Below are 18,226 nucleotides of genomic sequence, written 5' to 3'. Positions count from 1 at the left end.
AACTGTTTGAACCAATCGTATCAAAATTTGTAAGAACAGTTACAATCGAAATTCCCAGATGTATTAAGAGACCAAAAAAGGAAAAGCCAGCGCTTTTCAAATTCGATTAAAATTAATAGATTCTAGTCCAGCACGTTGTCGTCCATATTTTTTAAACCCGGCTCAAAAAAGGCGGCCCAAGAAATAACAGAAGACTTAAACAATCAAAACATAATTTTCGAAAAAGTTTCAAATTATTGCAGCCCGTGTTTTCTAGTTAAAAAGGGGCAAAAAAGTAAATATCGCCTTGTCATAGATTTTAGGGAAATAAATAAAAAATTAAAATATTTTGTGTACCCATTTCCTCCTCTTAAATCTGCCATGGACAAGTTAACGGGTTAATAATTATTATTCAAGCTCTGGATCTAACAAAATCGTTTCATCAATTGCAGTTATCGCCAGAATCCCGATTTCTTACCGCATTCACCGATGGTGAAAAAATATGTCAATTCAATCGCGTACCTTTGGTTTGAATATTGGTTCCCAAGCAATTAGCATTTTAATGACTGAATTATTCCATGATCTTGATTTTGTTTGGTTTTATATTGATGACCCGATAATATTCTCAACGGATTGGGAAAGTCATATTGTACATTTACAAATTGTATTTGATCATTTAAGTAAAAATGGACTCGCAGCAAACCGCAAAAAAATGCGAGTCGGGACTAAACAATTAAATTTTATGGGGCATATTATTTCATTCAATAGAATTCGTATAAACTCAGAACGAGTAGAAGTGTTATGTAAAATGGTAAGGCCAAAGAAGCCTTAGACAAATAGTATCATATCTAGGTTCTATTAATTATTTTAAGCAATATATTATATAACAGATTGAGTATGGCGCAAATGTCATAAAATAGCCTTTTAAAAAAAATAAAGAAACTAAGTGCGGAACCTATTTTGAAGATACCGGACTTCGGACCTGGAACAGAGTTTGCTGACGCATCTGATATTGCAATATCTGGAATTCTTTTTCAAGAAGAAAATGAACATAATTATCCCGATTATTTTCTTTTTAAGACTTATAACAAGCACCAACTTAACGACTCAACAATTGAAAAAGAATGTCTAAGCATAGCTTATAATGTAGAATATTTTTCCAGTTATCTAAGTCACAAAAATGGCTTTTCAATAGACCCGGGGAAGTTAAAGGCAAATTGTCAACAGGGATTAATTTTTTGAAAGGATATGATTTCCATATAATTCATATTAAAGGTGATAAAAATGTAGTAGCAGATCTTTTCACACGAGCATCTATTCAACGACAAATTATTACTGAAAATTTTGAAAGAAAACTTGAGTAACACATAGGCTATTGTTTAACAAATCTGATTCGGTTTCCGGAACTGTTCGAAAGTTTAATAGAATGGCAGCATAAAGATGAAATTTCCTCTACTTCCAACTTTAAAGGGAGAACCAGTTCCAAACGATACAATTAACGCGCGTAATGGACTTTGACCCAATAACATGCGTATTCGGAGGACATGTAGGGGATTACGAAGACCTTACAAAAAATTATTAAGCATTTCATCTACCCTTGTTTTAAAAAGGACAACGTTGTAAATTATGCGCAGAGTATTTATGCAGTCCCAAATAGAAACTCAGCTCATTGGAGAAAATCTATGTCGACCTTTGCAATTACCAAAAACCATTAGATTATATAGGAGTCGACCTCTTTACGACCTGTGCACCGGACCAGTGCTTCTCCATTTTTTAAATCTGGAGCTGCTGGTTATTCTTGAGGTTTTTACCAGACCCCAAAGCTTTTTCAAGAGCTCCCGTGTGTGTCCTTCAGGCCTGGCTTTTCCTTTCCCAGAAAAGAGGACGTGTTCCGCTATTTCTTCTTCTATATCTGCACAGGCTGTTTTTGCCACTCCGAGTATATACATATATATGCCTCCGGAGTCTGCAGTGTCCAGTTAGCAGTCCAACTAGTATTCTAGTCCTGGCACGTACTGGATTTAGTAGTTCTGCTGTTAGTTTCTGCGTTGGTCCTTTGGTCCAATTTTTCGCATACCTGTCTTAGGCTATATTCCCATTGAGAGGAGGGCTTATTTTTAATCCATTGTCTAATGATCCGCGTTTTTGACAGTTTGGTAAGTCATTAAAGGATTCAGGGCCAATAAGTGTCCTCAGTGAACTTCCCTTGGCCAATTTAGCGGCCTCTTCGTTGCCCCTCTGTGCTGTGTGCCCTGGTAGGTAGACAAGGGTAATTTTGTTATTTTCAAACATTTATTTGTTTAACATTTGTTTAAAGGGAAATTCTTATTTTTTCGCGGCAGTCGATAGTTTTGCCAAATTTGTTTGGGCCAGAAACCGTTTTGTAAGTTTTACGGAATTTTATTTCGCCCAGCATGGAATCACTCGATTTATTATATCAGATAAATTTTCGTTCTACTCACTACCGAAACTTTTTGTTCAAATTTGGCATCACGTATGTGATGATGAAAGATATGTTGCTAATTTAAAAAATGCCAAACGGGTGAACTGCTCGATTAACCTTGATTCTTGGGATGATTATGTAGTCTGGATTACCACATATCTAAACAATTGTATTAATGAATCTACCTATCTCCTGCAGAAACATTTTTGGATCGTAATTTAAATACGCCTTTATAAAAAAATGGGAAAGTTGAGACCAAAGATGAAAAGATAAACAAACTAAAAGAATTTGGGAATGAGCTATAAAAAATTAAAAAGGGCACACGAGACATGCATTTTATTACAACTTTATTTTATTACAAAAACAGGAAGTTAAGGGTAAATTTACAGTCAGTAATTGGGTCACGTTAAAAGCGTATCACATCTCAAAAAAGGCGCAAAATATTAACCTGAAATTACAAAATAAATACCAAGGCCTGTTTTTAGTCAAAAACATAATAAATCAGGTCTGTTTTGTGTTAGAAGATATAAATGAACCCCAAAAAATAAGAAAGGCACACATAACGCAACTTAAAGTATATAGTCAACTTATTGTAAATTAAGCTATATTTTAATCCTTAAATGTTTATTGCAATTACACAAAACAGTCTCTTTAAAGTTTTATTAGGTTTGTAATTTCAAAATAGGTATAAAAAATAAATAAATCCATCAAAAGGTTACGCTCATTTTGATTCCAGTAGGTTTATAAGTTATGTTTTTAAAAAAATCTATTTCATTTTCATTTATGAAAGTAAGTACAAAATAACGCTCTTAAAAGTTCATTTCATATTGATAGTTATAAAAAAGGTTTATTTTAATTTTAGAATTGTAAAAAATTAATAAAAAATAAAAATGATAATGATAACAAAAATAAACAAAAAACAAACAAGAAAGTAACAAAGTTGACAATTCAAATTCAAAATAATAAAAGCTAATATCAGAAGCTACAAAACAGGAGTTTTTCTTAAACTTCTTCTATAAACCAATGTTTATACCAGGTCTGCCTCTCATGCCTCCAAATGCTATCCTTTTCATCAAAACTACTACCTCGATGAACTGACGACATACCATTCCAAATGATAGCAAGAATTCAGTCCTAACGAACTGAACTACAATTGAAAAATAAGATTGGACTTCAGCTACATCCTTTGTGCTGTTCGACCAGGAAAGATGCGTGTTCCCGAACTACCTCGCACCATAGCAGAAAATGATTCATGGCATTTATCAATAAAAAAAGAAGAACCAGGCACAGAATTTTGGACTTTTGGGATTTATGACCAGACCTTAATAGTTCTGGGTCCACAATATCATGAGGTCTCATCTTGTGAAACCCACGGAGATACACCATCCATCCAGAAAGTGTTTGAACTTGCATGTCTTCAGAGGAGCCCATTCAGCAGTTAGACTTCGACCAACATTAGCTATCCGGGGTCAAATGTACGGTGGGGAGAATCTTGTAAACAAACTTGTTTTTCCCAGGCCTTTAAGGGTGAGAAATTTTGTCACATTTCAATTTAGTTCGCACTGATAAACAAAAAAGATCCCCTCTATTAGGGTAAAAAAGAGAATCCAGCCCATCTTGTGCGAGATCCTAAAAAAAGAAGGCTGAAAAAGCAATAGTGCACAGCGGATTGACTATAATTAAATAGTGTATACCCATCCTTGTTCCAAATGGTCTGGCAAAGGATTTGTAGTTTTTTTTTTTTTTAATTTAATTTAATTTACAAAGGAAATTCAATTTTGTGTAGTTAATAAACTGTTTTGAAACTTGGATTAATTTGTATTATAAAAAGGCATCTGATCGGTTTGTATTCAGGACCTATCAACTCCTCTGGGGCTCGGTTTACTAATAATCAGGATTCAGAATTGATTCCAAATCATTCTTGTTGAATTAAGAAGCAAGCGTAACAAATGTACAATAACTTTCTTGAAACAAAAAGAAATATTTATAGCAAACAATTCAAAAAATGTAATCCAGATGCTCAGTAAATGTAATATAGACAAATGTAATTATGGGTAATTATGTTAATCATTATAATATAAAGAAGGTTACAAAACATATCTGAGACGTTGATGAATTTTTTATAATTTGTAAACTGTAGTTGATTTAGACCTTCATGGAAACTTTAACTTGAGGAGGGAGGTGTTACATCAAATTGGTCTCTGTACACGTGCCAGTTGAAATTATTCCTAGAACACGTGTACACCATCTTATCTGTTTAAATAGACAAAATGTTTCTGGAATACTCATTTACAGAATGCAACAAATATTAATTGAATCTGCCTTTATATGTGGTTCACATTGATAATAACCTACAGTTATGTCCACACTAAACTGTTTTTAATCAATGCTCAACAAAATAATGTAAAGTGTAAGTAATAATTTACACGTATGATTCGTAATAAACTAAATGTTATGATATAAGCAAAATATGGTGAGATTTAGAATTCTTTTTACACTATATATAAGAAAAAAATTTAATGAGTACAATTTTGTATTTCTAAATAATGCCCCATTGTTTTGAGTCAGAATCACATATAATTCTTTCCAAATGTGCTGGTTTTCTTTTTGATTTCTTTTATTGGCCATTTCAATGTTTTCAAATCCAACATTTATGAGACCGGGATATAATATTTAATTAATGTAATTTTTAATTAACTAAATGTAAATGTGTAAAAACTGATTATAGCAATAAAATAAGTTTTATATTAAAAACACATGTGATAATAAAAATCCTAACTTTACAGGTCAATGGTTTTTTAAATTGTATCTTCTGAATGAAGACTCAAGCATTGTTATGACTTGAAATCTAATTTTATCAGTAAAATTGTAAAAAATCAGTAATCAGTAAAAAAATCTTTCTCTAAACTTAAAAATTAACTTTCAACATTTTACATATATCAGAAATATACAAGTTAATAATAATCCACATGATGGTCAACATAAAAATATGAAATGCACACAATTCATTAAAAAAAGGGTTTTATTACTACTGTAATTTGTTTCATGATGAATGCATAGCCAACTAAGGTAAATTCAGGTTTATTAATGCATCCATCATTGTGGAACAACATTAAATTACACAATGAAATCATGCAAGCTCCTTACGATAAATATGGTAGAAGCATGAAAATCGGCTACAAGTACAGAACTAACAGATTCAACTTAAAGCCTATTTCATATAACATACATAAAACAATACATACTACATGGCTATAATCCAAGGACACCAGGTCTATGCATCTTTGCAATATTTTGTTGGTCTGAAAATAGAAAACAAAATCGATTAATCAAACAATTTGTTTACACAGTTTAATTGCAATGTAATGACTAAAATACTATTGAGTTGAAAGTTTAACAATAGTATTTAAATTTCGTAAATAACATTGAAAGGATAAATGGCAATAAGTAGCCTTGTATGGCAATGAACAGCTACATTATTACAAAGGTAAAAATTTGAATTTCCATATATTGTATATGGATGTAGAGGGCCCGATCTTATTATATAAATCAAACCAAATGTTCGCCAATTTTTTAAATATTTTGTAAGTTGTAAAGTATAAAGATTAAAATATCAAGATAGATTTGACATATTATTTTAATTAAATTTCCCTTTATCCTTCGTGATTTGCGTATTTGGACGGTTTTATAATATTAATGGTAAAAAATATTAACCCTAACCCCTCATGTGGTCGAATCAAAAATGAAAGGAATATTTATTATAATGCTATTTATAACCATTCATTTTTGTGCCAACCATATGAGTGGTTCGGCTGTTATGTAATTTTTTATTAACTAAAGAGAATTTCATTAAGGTGCAATAAATAAATAAAAATGCGCAAAGATGGAAGGTAGAGGAGGGAGTTATGGAGTAGGAAGAAGGAGAGGCAGAGGAAAGAAATACGGAGGGGAAGATAGAGAGGTAGAGGAAGAAGATATGGAGGAGGAAGATGGAGAGGTAGAGGAGGGAGATATGAAGGGGGAAGAGGGAAAGGTGAGGAGAGAGAGATATGGAGGGGAAGATGGAGATGTAGAGGAGGGAGATATGGAGGGGAAGATAGAGAGGTAGAGGAAGAAGATATGGAGGAGGAAGATGGAGTAGAGGAGGGAGATATGAAGGGGGAAGAGGGAAAGGTGAGGAGAGAGAGATATGGAGGGGAAGATGGAGATGTAGAGGAGGGAGATATGGAGGAGGAAGATGGAAAGGTAGAAGGGAGAGATATGGAGGGAAAGATGGAGAGGTAGATGAGGGAGATATGGAGGAGGAAGATGGAGAGATAGAGGAGAGAAATATGGATGGGAAGTTGAAGATGTAGAGGAGGGAGATATGAAGGGGGAAGATGGAAAGGTAGAGGAGAGAGATATGGAGGGGAAAGATGGAGAGGTAGATGAGGGAGATATAGAGGAGGAAGAAGGAGAGGTAGAGGAGAGAAATATGGATGGGAAGATGGAAAGGTAGAGGAGAGAGATATGGAGGGGGAAGATGGAGAGGTACAGGTGGGATAGGTAGGAAAATGAGAGGGTGGAAGAGGGGGAGAGAGAAAAATTGTGATAGAGGAATGGAAAAGCAAAGTGAAAATAATACACACACCAGCTGCCATGGCTGGCCAAATGCCAAAATGGATCTGTCAGACCAAAACAGCGATAAAAAGACCAAAATGATCGGAAAAGAAAAACTTCCAAACTACAAGTTCCCGAAGACCGGAGGAAATCTAATAATNTTAATTGTTTGTTTATATGATAATAAAACAGGCCCTGAAGATGACAGTATAAAACTGTCGAAAGCTCGGCGAAAACCGTAAGGAAGTTTTCTCTGTTTTGACCTCTTCCGAAGATCCTCTGAAAAGACTTCTTGTATCCAGCAGGTCGATAATCTAGTTCATCGTTACAAGTTCATATTGTATAAAAATTATTATTTTCATGGTTGAATTTCTAACAGATTTATAAACAGACTTGGTATTAATGATGAAATTGTGAAAAGATTAATTTAAAAGTACCTGCCAATACACTCAAAAGCAAAATAAATAGATAAACCGGACACTCATATTTTGTTGTATTTCAAACTATATGTATTTTTATTGTTATCGCCGTAAAACACCGTAAAATCAAGTAGTGACACATTAAAATTAAACTAACAATTTATTTCCTAACTTTGCTCTTAACAACGTGCATTACCTCCTCTGGCATCGCGGAGGGCCCTAAAGAGTCTCCTAAGCATCGAGTAAATAAACGATTGGATTTCATCTTGTGCAGCAAAATACCGTTCTTCGACAAGAGTGATTGGAAGCTGTTCAACTCTTGTTCGAGGTGGCGAACGATGTCCAACCCGTCTCTTTATCACGTCCCAGAAATGGTCTAAAGCTTCATGTCAGAAAAAAGTGCTGGCCAATGCATTGTGGTAATCCCTACATCCTCCAAAGAATGGGGCGACAACTCGAGCAACATGCGGTCGAGCATTAACACTAAGTTGTCCCCAATAATGGAATGGTACCACAGCTCCCAGAAGAACTTCCTCAATGTACCCTAGTGCAGTCGAATATCCGTTCTGTATGATAATCAGTTTGGTACGGGCATGGACGTTGATTCCACCCCATATCATAACTTACTCTGAAAAGGCTTCGACTCACGCATGGCACATGAAGCAGAGTTCTCCATACGTCCTGGTCATCTGATCCACTGCACTCATCTGTGAAGAGAACGGCCCACATTGTTTGACTGTCCAAGTGAAATGCTGATTTGCGAACAGTTGCCTGTCTACTCAATGCCTCTCCAATAATCGAGAACCTGATGCGGGACGTCTAGAGACTAGGCTATTCTCACGAAGCCTTCTGATGAATGTTTTAGAGCTCGCTATTTGTGACTGTTTGGAATTGACTACCTCTCAAGGAAGCCGTTAAATGATAGTTCCGTAGTGCAGTAAGAGCAGTAAACGATCATCTCTAGCGGTTATACATCGCAGTCAACCACTACCTTCTCTTCGATCGAGACTTCCGGTAGCTCTAAACAGGTGTAGACCATCGAGGATGGTAGAGCGCATCACACCCAGGACATGGGCTACGTAACGGACGCCTACGTCCATCGTTTGCCATAGCAATTGCCCGTGCGAGATCTCGATTTAAAACCATGCTTTAAGGAAAAAAAATTATTCAAATTTATTGTTTCATCAAAGAAAACAATTTGCAAAGGATTGATAACACTCTATAAAGGTAAACAACAAGTTATTAATGTTACGTTTATGTTTTAATACAAATATTATGTAATCTTTCTACCTAGTTATTATGGAAAATAAACACAAGTGTCCGGTTTTTTTTAAATCTTATCGTGCGTATAAGGTGTGTGTGTGTGTAAGGGTTTAATTTTAATGCTTAAAAGTTAATGCTATTCTTTTTAAATTCAAGAAAGATTTAAGTACAGTTTTATTTTTAGTCCAGTGTCCATGTGTCGTACAATTGGTCATTTGCATTTCAAGACCTGTAAAAAGAATAATATCCTTCCTTGGCTTCCAGCCCACTTTTTTTGGCATATATTAGTCTTCCGATCAGAATATAGAACCTAACACCTCAAGTATGCTTAAATTTACAATTCAAATGTAATCTCTCGTAAGGGCATTTTTAACATCATTAATGTAATGTCGTAAAATTGGGGCAGACTTGTGCAATATATCTATCATCAGTCGTTTAAATTACCGAAAATATAATACAATCGTTGGCCTTATAGGATGATATCAATATATAAACACGACAAATAATAATATACCAGTATAGAGGATGATAATAATAAAACAATAATAACAATTAAAACAATAATAAAAAAATACATCCATTTTTTGAGAGGGGGGAGGATAACTCCATGAAAGGGACAAACCATTGCATTTAAGACTATTAACTATGTTCATTTACATGTTGTAAATAAGTCATTTTGTCTATCTATTATAATTTTTTTTATAAACACCCGCCTTTTATTTCTTTTGTTTGGAAATAATTTAAAAAAATAGGGCTGGTCTTTACATAATTTTTTTTTTACATAGAATGAGAATCTGAAGTCAAACATTTTCTTCAACGTGCGGTACGTCCCCAGGGCTCTGCATTTCTTTTTTTTTTTCAAATGGGAAAGTAACATTTTGAACACGGAATTAAATTCTACGTCCTTTTTTGAGATTTTACTTCGAGCATTTTTCTTGTATAGTTTGTCGTTTAAGAAGTTACTAAGGTTCAAAAAAAGTTCAAATTCAAATCTCAATCGTCATTCATTTACCTCCTCGTAACTTTAAGTTAATTACTAATGACTAATTCAATTACCTTCTAATAACTTTATTAAATTAATCCTAGTAAATTAAATTTCAAAAATGGGCACCACCGATCTCCATGCAAAGCAAAATCCTATTGTGGATTTCATTTCGCACCTCGCTGACCACTAGTTTTCCTATCTATTTTGAAGAGAAACGGACATGTAAAAAATCTTTCTTGTGCAGTGAGGTTGCGCTCCAACTTGGTTGAAAATAATATCTCCTTCCTCAAATTCTTCCCCAATTTCTTCCACCGTAGCGTCAACGGCAAATAATTTCTTCAAGGAGGTCAAGGTAATTTTCTCCTCTTAAATTGCCATCGATGAATAAAGATCCTACGATATGGTTCCCTAAGACCCTGCCGAATCGTTTAGTTTTTCATGTATTGGGTGTGCGATTCCCTCATTCCTCGAGGATTAGAATTATCCCAATATTCAATTCATCATTTCTTTAAAATAAGTTGCCTCATCACTAAAACAAATTCTCCTTATCAGGCAAAGTTCAACTGTAATTCGGTTGTCCAAAATTTCACAAATTTGAAGGAGTCTATCTACGTCATCTTCATTAAGTTCTTGGTGCAGTTGAATTTTGTAGAATGAAATTTATTTTTCATATATTTTATTATTTCCGAATATTTATTAGGACCGAACTCTCGAAATGCCTACTGATTTGCTGGCATAATTGGGTAAAAGTTTCGACGAAGTCGAAAAGAACGTCCTGTACAACCTCTTCTGAAAGTCTATTACTTCCTTTAATAGAAAAGACGTCAGTAATTAATATCTACCGTGTTTAAAAATTAAGTCAGAAGTTGCTTTTTGTGAATTTTTGTTGTAAAAACGTACCTGTTCTCTTTTTATCAATGACTGTTCCGGTTTGTTCAAATTTGTTGACTAGTTGCCTGATATGACACCTAACAACGGGACGATCCGGATGATTGGTGTTAAAAACGCGTTCAGCTTTGTGAAAAAAAATGGTTGGCTCCATGAAGATAAATTAATTCTAACCTATCATCCAAAGGTATAGACTACCTCGGCATATTATTATATATATACTTTTTTTTTCAACGGAAACAATTAACATTTGAAAAAATCAAATTAGCACTTCTCTTTTACATTAGTTGAAGACGAACTGAACCAAAACAAATTATCTCCTTAATCATTATGGAATAAATTAATTAATAATTAATTCCTTACAATCAATCAACTCAGAGAAATTATTCAATTTTTACTCACAAACCAAAGAACTGACTCATCACAATTGCCGATATTGGGATATATCTGAACTTCGAATCCCATAATAGGATGTTGCTGTATGGAGATCGGTGGTGACCATTTTGAAATTTTAATTTACAAGGTTAACTTAATAAAGTTACTAGTAGGTAATTGAATTGGACATTAGCAAGTAACTTAAAGTTACGAGGAGGTAAATGAATGACGATTGAGATCAATAAAATTTGAACTTTTTTTTAACTTAACTCTTAAACGACAAACTGTACCAGGAAAGTGCCCGAAGTAAAATTTTCTTTAAAAAGTCGTAGAATTTAATTCCGTATTGAAAATGATACCTTCCCATTGGAAAAAAAATGTGGCTGAGCCAAGGGAACATATCGTACGTTGAAAACAAATTTTGTCTTCAGACTGAGATCCTACGTAAAAATTATGTAAAGACCAGTCCAATGTTTTATTATTATTATTTTCAAACAAAACAAATAAAATAGGGGTAGTTTATAAATAATCACACCGTATACAAGTAGTCACTACTGTACAAAAAAAAAGAATATATAAATAAACAACTGGCCATCTGTGGCCGAAATGTGAAATCTTTTATTTTAAAGTATGCCAGCATTTTGTTTGAAATGTTTTAAAGAAAATTACGCATATAACTTAAAGTTCCTATGAAAAAAGATAAACTCGAGACAAAAATTCGTGTCAACTTCTCCTAACCTTTTAAACTGCTCAAAAATGAATTGGGACATTGCCAATTTTGTAGTGTTTACTTTCCCCAGCATTTTTATTTTATTTTTATTATAAATTGCATTAAAATTTATAAGAAATTAGTTTTTTACTGAAGGAAAATTAAATTAATAGATTTTGAAAAATAACAAAATAAAAGGTTTTAATTCCATAATTTTGTTTATTGGGCACAATAATTTCTTTTTAGACAATTAATACCGTATATACTGTCCTCTGTTAGCTAAAACGTCTGTGCACCTGTTAGACATACTGTTAATAAGGTTGTCGCTAATTTCATAAGGAATTTCACTCCATAGATGTTGCAACGCTGCACTCAGTTGTTTCAGGTCAACTGGCTGCGGATGGTGATCGAAAAGCCTTCTCTCCAACGCATCCCACATTACTTAATGGGATTGATGTCTGGAGACCATAGGGGAAGGGGCAGATGAGAAATTCCTGAAGAACAACTCTGCTTCAATGAGGTATGAAGGATGTATTTCTCGGTAATTTCTTGGTCATAACGGACTGCGGTGAGGTTGCCATCAACAATATGGAGTCCAGTTCGACATTCAGAGTAAATCTCAGCCAGACCATTACTCCGCCAAATATACTGAAAGGAGCATGAACTGGGGCATTGTACGCAACTTCTGTTCTCGGTAGACTCTTCGGCGCCTGCTATCACTGTACAGACAGAAACGCGACTCATCAGTAAACATAACAGCATTCCAATTGGTGTTCTTTCCTAGGCGCTCACTGCACCATAGTCTCCTAAGTTGCTGGTGGCGGGCTGTTGCTGCAGGTCGTCTTGCAGCAATGACAATACTTCTGTTCTCCCTTAGCATCGTAATGAGCTGAGATCCACTACCAGGTAGCCTATTGGCACTTAAAGTTTCTCGGAATCGGGCTAAAGCCCAGGGGACCACGCTCTGAGAAGCGCCCCTGCGATATCCTCTTGCCGGTGACCTCGATCACTCATTCTCACATTAATATTGTTAACTTCTGGTTCAAGATGATGTTTTTCCATGGTTAAAGAGAATACAACTGGATTAAAAATGGAGAAATGACGAGAAAAGGTTTTTGTTTACACAAGGAGTAATTACAATTAATTCGCCGTCGCTCGATTTCAATCGCACGGCATTATTTAAAAAAAAGAAAAAAGAAAAAAAAAAAAAAAAAAAAAAAAAAAAAAAAAGCACCGTCTATTTGATTTGAAAAGGCAAACTGAAATGATATTCTTTCATAAATATGAACATTAATTAAATATAAGCATTAATTAGTACTAACTGATCCATAGTGTCACAAGAGGGATTCGAACCTCCGACCTTCGGCTCAATACCTTGGCCGCTGCTCTAAGCACTATCGTGACTTCGATCCACTCGGACACCAACTCCTCATCTCAATCTACATACTTTCGATTTTCAAATGTGTAATCAGCATTCGATTCTGAGCTACTTTTGAAGTGGCCACGAGGAGATGTTAGCGTTATTTTAATCAATTACAATTTGAAACTAAAAAATTGGTTGAAAGAAAAAGCAAGTGTCAGGAAAAAAGATGGCAAAACGAGGGAAAATTCCAAAGGTTGTAGGTTGAGATGAGGAGATGGTGTCAGACTGGTTCGGTCAACATTGATCGGAAGGTCGTGGGTTCGAATCCCGCTCGTGACACTCGCATTTTCACCTCAACCAAGACCTTAGATTAAAATTATAATTAATTAAAATAATTAATTACCACCTTGAATTTATAATTACACACAAACTAAGCAAGGGATTATTTGTAAACATTGAGTTTGATGAATCGAGAAATGAGAAAGATCAAGGCTGGAAAAGGAATTAATCTCTTAAGGAATTATTATTTCAAAGTTCAAAAATAGTTTTAACTTACAAATTGAAATTAATTTAGAAATGGAGAAAAATGAAATGATTGAGTTTATATTTTTTCACAGGGCTGTTTTTTCCTACACTTAATACAAAATAGTGGTTTTTATTGTTAATCTTTGCACAATGAGATTATTAATTTAAAATTTAATTTGTTGTGTTTTAGTGGCACTTTTTTCGCTTGAACAATGTTGGATGAGTTGGCTGGTTGGTGATATGCTGCACCTGTTGCTGTTATGCAGCTACTAGTTTAAGCATCACTGAAATAGTTTCCTCCTCCCTTTTTTTAATTATCATTGTTATTAATTGATAATAGACATAATTCACACGTTTGTTAATTTGTGATTAAACGTGAGATATTAAATTTGATCTATTATTATCAGCAAGACCGTGCCCTCAACTGGATAAGAATCAGTCAAAACCCTGGGAAGGTTCCTGCTACATACGGATAACAGAGTGACATTTGTATTAAGCGTTATTTTATATTGTAAAATACAAAAAACTAAAACTTTTTTAACAATACTTTCAACCCTTTATTGTTGGCGAAAAATGACCTATAACAGCCGGGGAATGTACGCAGGTGCACGACGCCTCGTATGGACGCACAGACGCATTCCGTCTGCATACCGAATACCACGTAGAATGTGAAGAAAGTCGAACTTAGGACTTTTTGACCTGAGCCGCTTAAGCTATTTTTTTTTTTTTTTAGGGCGAAGCTCGCGTGCTTGATTGGTAGGGTAAAAGTGGAAAACGGTAGCCTCTTGCACGTTATCAGGAAGATAAATCTAATCTGCGGCAACGTGGATTTGTTATTATCGAACTCGTGTGGGCCACGGAAAACGCCTCGAGATCTCGATTTAACAGTTTCCGAAAATTCGGAACGGCCGAGGGTGTCGGGCATTTCTTAAAACGGGAGATAAATTTAAATGCGCAGTTGACTTTCCAGCGGTACGGGAAATCCGACCGGCCGAGGGTGTGCGAATCGTCGCGAAAGACCGTCTGCGGATACGGACAAAATCGTAGAAGGATTTTTTAAAAAAAGGAAAAAGAACTTGCGTTCAGGATTTAAAGGTTAATACCGACTGTCGGGAGAAAATACTTATATCCCACCTTAGCATCAGAGTCTTTAGCCCTGAACGTGTTCCTCGAAAAGTAGTTGAGTAGTTTTTGTATGTCTTTGTTCCTGATGTCAGCCATAACAGATCATCCGATGAACTCGAAAATAAAATTGAAGTTTGAAATCAACAAAAACGAATACATCTCACGCAACATCCGAAGAGAGACTGACGACTGTTTTTCTTTTAGACAAGCGAGAAGGTGAGAAACTCGGCCGATAGACGAACGCTGAAAACATTTACGAAACCCCATCGGCAACGTTTCTACAATATTGACGTCATTGAAATACACTGAATTCATCACGATAGTCTTTCAAGTCAAAATATTTATTTATTCATTTTAAAGGTACAAATACGGCCTTAAGCCTCATTACATGTTGTTGTACTAAATCGTTGAAATAAATTTAGTTTTATAAACATAGCAATAATAATAATAAAAACATAATAAAATATACAAAGATGTAGATGTATCATTCAGGGTGTATTGTATACTGGACCCTTTAAGAGCTATTGAATCCCGTTTTGTACTTATAGCAAACCAGTCCTAGTTCATCAAAAAACTTGATTAGTAGGCCCGGTATCAGTGTCCAAATTTCTTCTATGGTTACGATGTACAACCCAAAAAACTTCCTCCTTCGGGCTAATGAGACAGCACAGTTTGTTAATTGGCGTCTCCTCTGCTTCTTTGCAGAATCTGCACTTGACTTGTTGGATTATACCAAAGATGAATATTCACTCTGCAGAGTCCTGTTAAGAATCTTGTCTAGTCCGCAGTGGCGTAACCAATGGGGATGTAAAAGGGGAATTAACCCCCCCCCTCCTTGAGCCAAGTGAAAATGTTATGTGCTATATGTATTATGTCTTAGCTTAGCCTTAATTAAGTGAAGAGGCTTATATTTCAGAATTAATAATAATATACTTTTATTGTAAAAAAAAGAAAAGTATAAATATTACATAATATATAACTTAAAGTAAATTTACGGCATGGAGGGTCCGTCTGCCGGAGGTCGACTGGGGGTCACAGAGTTATAGGCGACGAAAGTAAAAAATTCAATCGAAATTTTTGCCATTTTTGCGTTTTCTCCCGCACAACAACCAGCTCGGTTTGTTTAACTTCACCGCTGATAGGACCCGAACCCTTCTGTGGCATAGGATACCAACCCCACACTATCAAAGAGTACATCAGACAGAAGGACAAAAAAGAGAATGAAGGAACAATGGAATTCATTCATTGGACACAGGAAATCTAAGAATCTCCTAACAAATTTCAGAAGAAAAGAAATTACAGAATGTGTCAAAGGAAGCAGGAATAAACTGCGAATCCTAACAGGATTATTAACACTGCAAACTAAATGGACACTTAAAGAAGATTGGAATAATCCAAGACGGCACATGCAGATTCTGCAAAGAGACAGAGGAGACACCAATACACCTACTAACAAACTGTGGTGCTACACTTGCCCGCAGGAGGAATTGCTTTGGGATATACAATGTGACCATAGAAGAGATTCAACCATTGAAACCAGACGTATTAATCAAGTTCCTTGATGAAATAGGACTCACCGGTGTGCTTTAGGCATTTAACGGGGGATACAATAGCTCTTAAAGGGCTCAGTATATTACACCCCGACTATTAAATCTACATCTTGTTTAACTTCACTCCCTCCTAGCTACGCTCCTCATTATTGGATTTTCACATTTTTGGTACCGATTTAAGTTGGATTCTTCCTGTAACTTTTAAGCTCAGTTTGGCTCAATTCCAAGCAGTATTTTAAATGTTATTGTAATTTGAAAAAATCCCATTTTTAATCAGGATTTTTTCTCAAATACAGTACTTTCAAACCTAATTTCTTTTGTTTAAAAGATCAAATTAATTAATTTTTTATAATAAAATGAAACCGTAGGTGTTTCTTAAGTTTTTGTTACAAATATGCCAAGATTTCTTTTGAATTAACAGAAAAATTACGGTTAAAACAAGTCTTTAAAATTGTGTATATTATAAATAAATATGGTGTGGCTATCATACGTCGTTTTCCGTTGTTACCAAAAAGTAGAGTGAAGTAACACAAGAAAATAATTAAATAGCTTAAATAAAATTTCAAATTAGGCAGTTAAATAGTAAACCATTATTTTATGTTCATTATTTTCAGTGGTCTAGGAAAAAATGGCCCAAATCTAATTTAATTTAACGCCAGCTGTTAATAAGAAACAAAATCAATTGATTAATTTTTTATCCTATTGCGATATGTTTATCATGTTACTTTTGTATAAAATAAATAATAATATATACCCATGGTTTTCAAATTATTCTATAATTTTAAGTAGCAAATTTTTAGCACTGCTCAATTGATTCCGCAAAAGAAAGAAAGCTACCTCTCACTCCTTACTGCTGTGAGGGTGTTTTTTTGTTCATTTATGTTTTGTGCTAAAAATTACATTGCAGACCATGATTTTTTTCGAGATTAGACAGGTCCTTCTGGTGCTTTTCTGATTTCTTCTTATTCGATCTCTCGATGTGATAACCTCTAAGTTGGTGATTAATTTTTTATATTCGTTAATGTTGGTGACTAAAAATATTTACATTGTAGACTATGACGAAAAAACATTTTGGAAATATGTTCCTTTTTGAAATTAAAGTATTGAAACTTTTAAATCAAGCTATTTTTTCCCTTTGAAGGAGAAAGTATTGTGTTGGGCCGAAAAACGATGTGTAGAGTTTTCTCTCAAATGGCATGTTTTTAGGTCTTCTGTGGCTTAAAAAAATCGAAACTTTATCTTGCACACCCAATTTGTTTAGTTTAGTTTTGTAATTCAGCATTATATTTGAGCTAATGATGTTTGAATTTAGTCATTTGATGGTGCTTGGCTATCTGATATGATAGCTATATTCTTGTTTTTGTACCCGCTGTTCAGATTAAACTGTGTGCATCTGTCAATTGCATGGACTTCAGCCTGGAAGATACTGGTCTATTCACCCATAGGTTCTGAGTATTTGGTTGCAGGTCCGAAGACTCCTGCCCCCATATTTTCTTGCGTTCTAGATTCACCAGTGATGCCATTCTTAACAGAGGGGTTTCTCCCTCTTTCCCATTCTTTTTTGGTAGTTAAATTTGTTTGGAGTTGTTGAACTCAAACATTCTGTACACATCATCTCTTGGAGCCATTTGCATCGGATGTTTCTTCTTTGGCTGTTAATATATCTCCATTTAAGTTTTAGCCTAGCGCCAACCTGATATCTTGAGTACCAATACACAAAGAAATTTTGGGTAACAAAAAGGCAGACAAATTGGCAAGACCATGGGCCCTGAACCTACACTAGAGGTGACAAAAACAAACATCGAATCCTCCATCTCAGAATGGACCCAAAAAAGACAAAAGGAGAAGTGCTAAACACTGTGAGCTTATGTTAAAAGAACCCTCACAAAAACCGGAAAACTAATTGCTACAGTTAGAGAAGTTTAAACTCTCTACCTAAAAGAGCTGCAGGGCTTGGGTGCCATAAAACTACCACTTCCTTGATCACCACTGACATACGCACA

The 18,226-nt window shown here is 34.8% G+C and overlaps 1 protein-coding gene across 3 annotated transcripts in view; it reads right to left on the bottom strand.

The window, feature by feature from the left end:
* The window catches only part of LOC106666870 (myotubularin-related protein 14), a 33,391-nt gene extending 18,471 nt beyond the window's left edge, over positions 1 to 14,920 (bottom strand). The window contains exons 1-2 of one of the 3 annotated variants that reach the window (XM_014394366.2): positions 14,683 to 14,920; positions 5,668 to 5,724 (exon numbers count right to left, since the gene is read on the bottom strand). In XM_014394366.2, the coding sequence (XP_014249852.1) occupies positions 5,668 to 5,724; positions 14,683 to 14,769 (144 nt within the window). In that variant the 5' untranslated portion in view covers positions 14,770 to 14,920. The remainder of the gene's footprint in view (positions 1 to 5,667; positions 5,725 to 14,682) is intronic. The other 2 variants (XM_014394365.2, XM_014394364.2) reach the window with 2 other exon arrangements.
* Positions 14,921 to 18,226: the final 3,306 nt, after the last annotated feature.

The sequence above is a fragment of the Cimex lectularius genome, unplaced genomic scaffold, assembly GCF_000648675.2.
Source record: "Cimex lectularius strain Harlan isolate CLEC.00 unplaced genomic scaffold, Clec_2.1 scaffold115, whole genome shotgun sequence".
In the NCBI taxonomy this organism is placed as follows: domain Eukaryota; kingdom Metazoa; phylum Arthropoda; class Insecta; order Hemiptera; family Cimicidae; genus Cimex; species Cimex lectularius.
This window is presented reverse-complemented; position numbering and strand designations above follow the sequence as displayed.